The 1,666-nt window shown below is 64.6% G+C and overlaps 1 protein-coding gene across 1 annotated transcript; it reads left to right on the top strand.

Annotated features, from left to right (window-relative positions):
* NGA_0710500 (transcription initiation protein spt5) lies at positions 1-1,602 on the top strand (the record flags this gene model as incomplete). The annotated part of the gene is made up of 1 exon (XM_005852674.1): positions 1-1,602. A coding segment is annotated over exon 1 (1,533 nt), but the record flags the coding sequence as incomplete, so codon positions are not given.
* Positions 1,603-1,666: the final 64 nt, after the last annotated feature.

Below are 1,666 nucleotides of genomic sequence, written 5' to 3'. Positions count from 1 at the left end.
GAGGCCAGCGCCCGGCAGAAGGGCGTGACCAAGCAGTCCCTGCTTCCCACCCCCGGCGTGGACACCTGCATGTGGCGCGTGAAGGTGAAGAAGAACCAGGAGATGCCCATGGTCATGAGCATCATGGACATGGCCCGGCGGATGACAGCCAAGAAGCAGCGGGTCGGGATCACGGCCGCCATCTTCGCAGGGACCAAAGGACACGTCCTGATCGAGGCCCGGAACGAAGCAGACGCTTCCGCCGCCATCCGCGCCAACTCCCGGTTCATCCTTTCCCAGCGCCTGGAGGTGGTGGAGTACCGATACATGGCCACCTCGCTGGCGGTCTCGGAGAAGGTGGCGCCCCGGCCCTTGCGGGACGGGCAGTGGGTCCGCTTCAAGCGCGGGCTCTACAAGGGGGACCTGGCCCGCGTCATGGCCATCCTGGAGGGCGGGTCGAAGGTGGTGATCGAGATGGTTCCGCGCATCAACTACGAGGACATGGCGCGGAATCCCCGCGCCGGGAACATCTACGTGGTCAGCGCCGCCTCCCGCCCGGGGCCCAAGTTCTTCTCCGCCTCCGAGGCCCGCGAGCACGAGGTGGTCCTGCACCGGGGCAAGATCCCCGGTTTGAATATGCCCTGTGACGTGGCCTGCAACCTGCACTACATGAACGGCTACCTTGTCAAGGAGGTAAAGCCGGAGTCGCTCCAGGCGGAGAACATCAACGCCTCGGTGGAAGAGGTGACCAAGTTCGGCCTAGGGGCCCTGGCGGAGGATGATGGAAGGGGCCACGAGGAGCGTTTGCAGGCGGCGCAGCGGGAGGCAGAGGAAACGCAGGAGCAGCAGCGGAAGAACCTCAGGGTATTCGAGCAGGGGGACGCCGTCAAGGTGGTGGCGGGCGAGCTCCGGAACTTGGTGTGCCGAGTCTTGGGCTCGGACCCCACCACAGGGACGGTCTCGGTGCGGCCTGTGAACCCGAACCTGGGTCTGCCCGTCAAGATCGAGCTGCAAGCCTCCCAGTTGGCGAACCACGTGGAGGTGGGCCAGCACGTGAAGGTGCTGGACGGGCTCTTTGCGGGGGAGACGGGGATGGTGCAGGCCCTCCTGAGTCACGACGAGCACGGGGCGCCGGTGCCGGAGCCCATCGTGTCGGTGTTGACGGACGGGGAGAACAAGGAGCTGCGCGTGCGCCTGGGCCAGGTAAAGGAGAGCGCGGACGTGGCTACGGGGATGAGCTCTCTGTCCGGGTACTCTTTGCACGACATGGTGTGCTATGGCTACCAACGGTTCGGGGTGATTGTCTGGCTAGGGCGGGAGAGCGTGAAGGTGCTGGACTCCTCGGGGGTGGTTCAGTCCGTGCCCTTGGGGGAGCTGCAGGGGAACCGAAACCGGAGGAGCCACCAGGCGGCGGCCTATGATAGCATGAACAACCGGATGCAGGTGGAAGACCAAGTGCTTGTCACGGACCGCGGGGAGCACTTCCAGAAGCGCGGTGCGATCAAACACATCCTGGGTTCGTCGTTGTGGATCTTCACCAAGCAGGAGACGCGAAATTCGGGCCTCTTTGTCGTCCGCACGCGGGCGGTCACGCTTCAGAATCTGATCAGAAAGAACGCAGCGGTTACCTTTAACGCTCTGCACACCGGAGCGCCGAACCCGACGCTGCAGCAACACCACGGCCAAA

Source organism: Nannochloropsis gaditana (assembly GCF_000240725.1).
Source record: "Nannochloropsis gaditana CCMP526 unplaced genomic scaffold scaffold1018, whole genome shotgun sequence".
Taxonomy (NCBI): Eukaryota; class Eustigmatophyceae; order Eustigmatales; family Monodopsidaceae; genus Microchloropsis; species Microchloropsis gaditana.
This window is presented reverse-complemented; position numbering and strand designations above follow the sequence as displayed.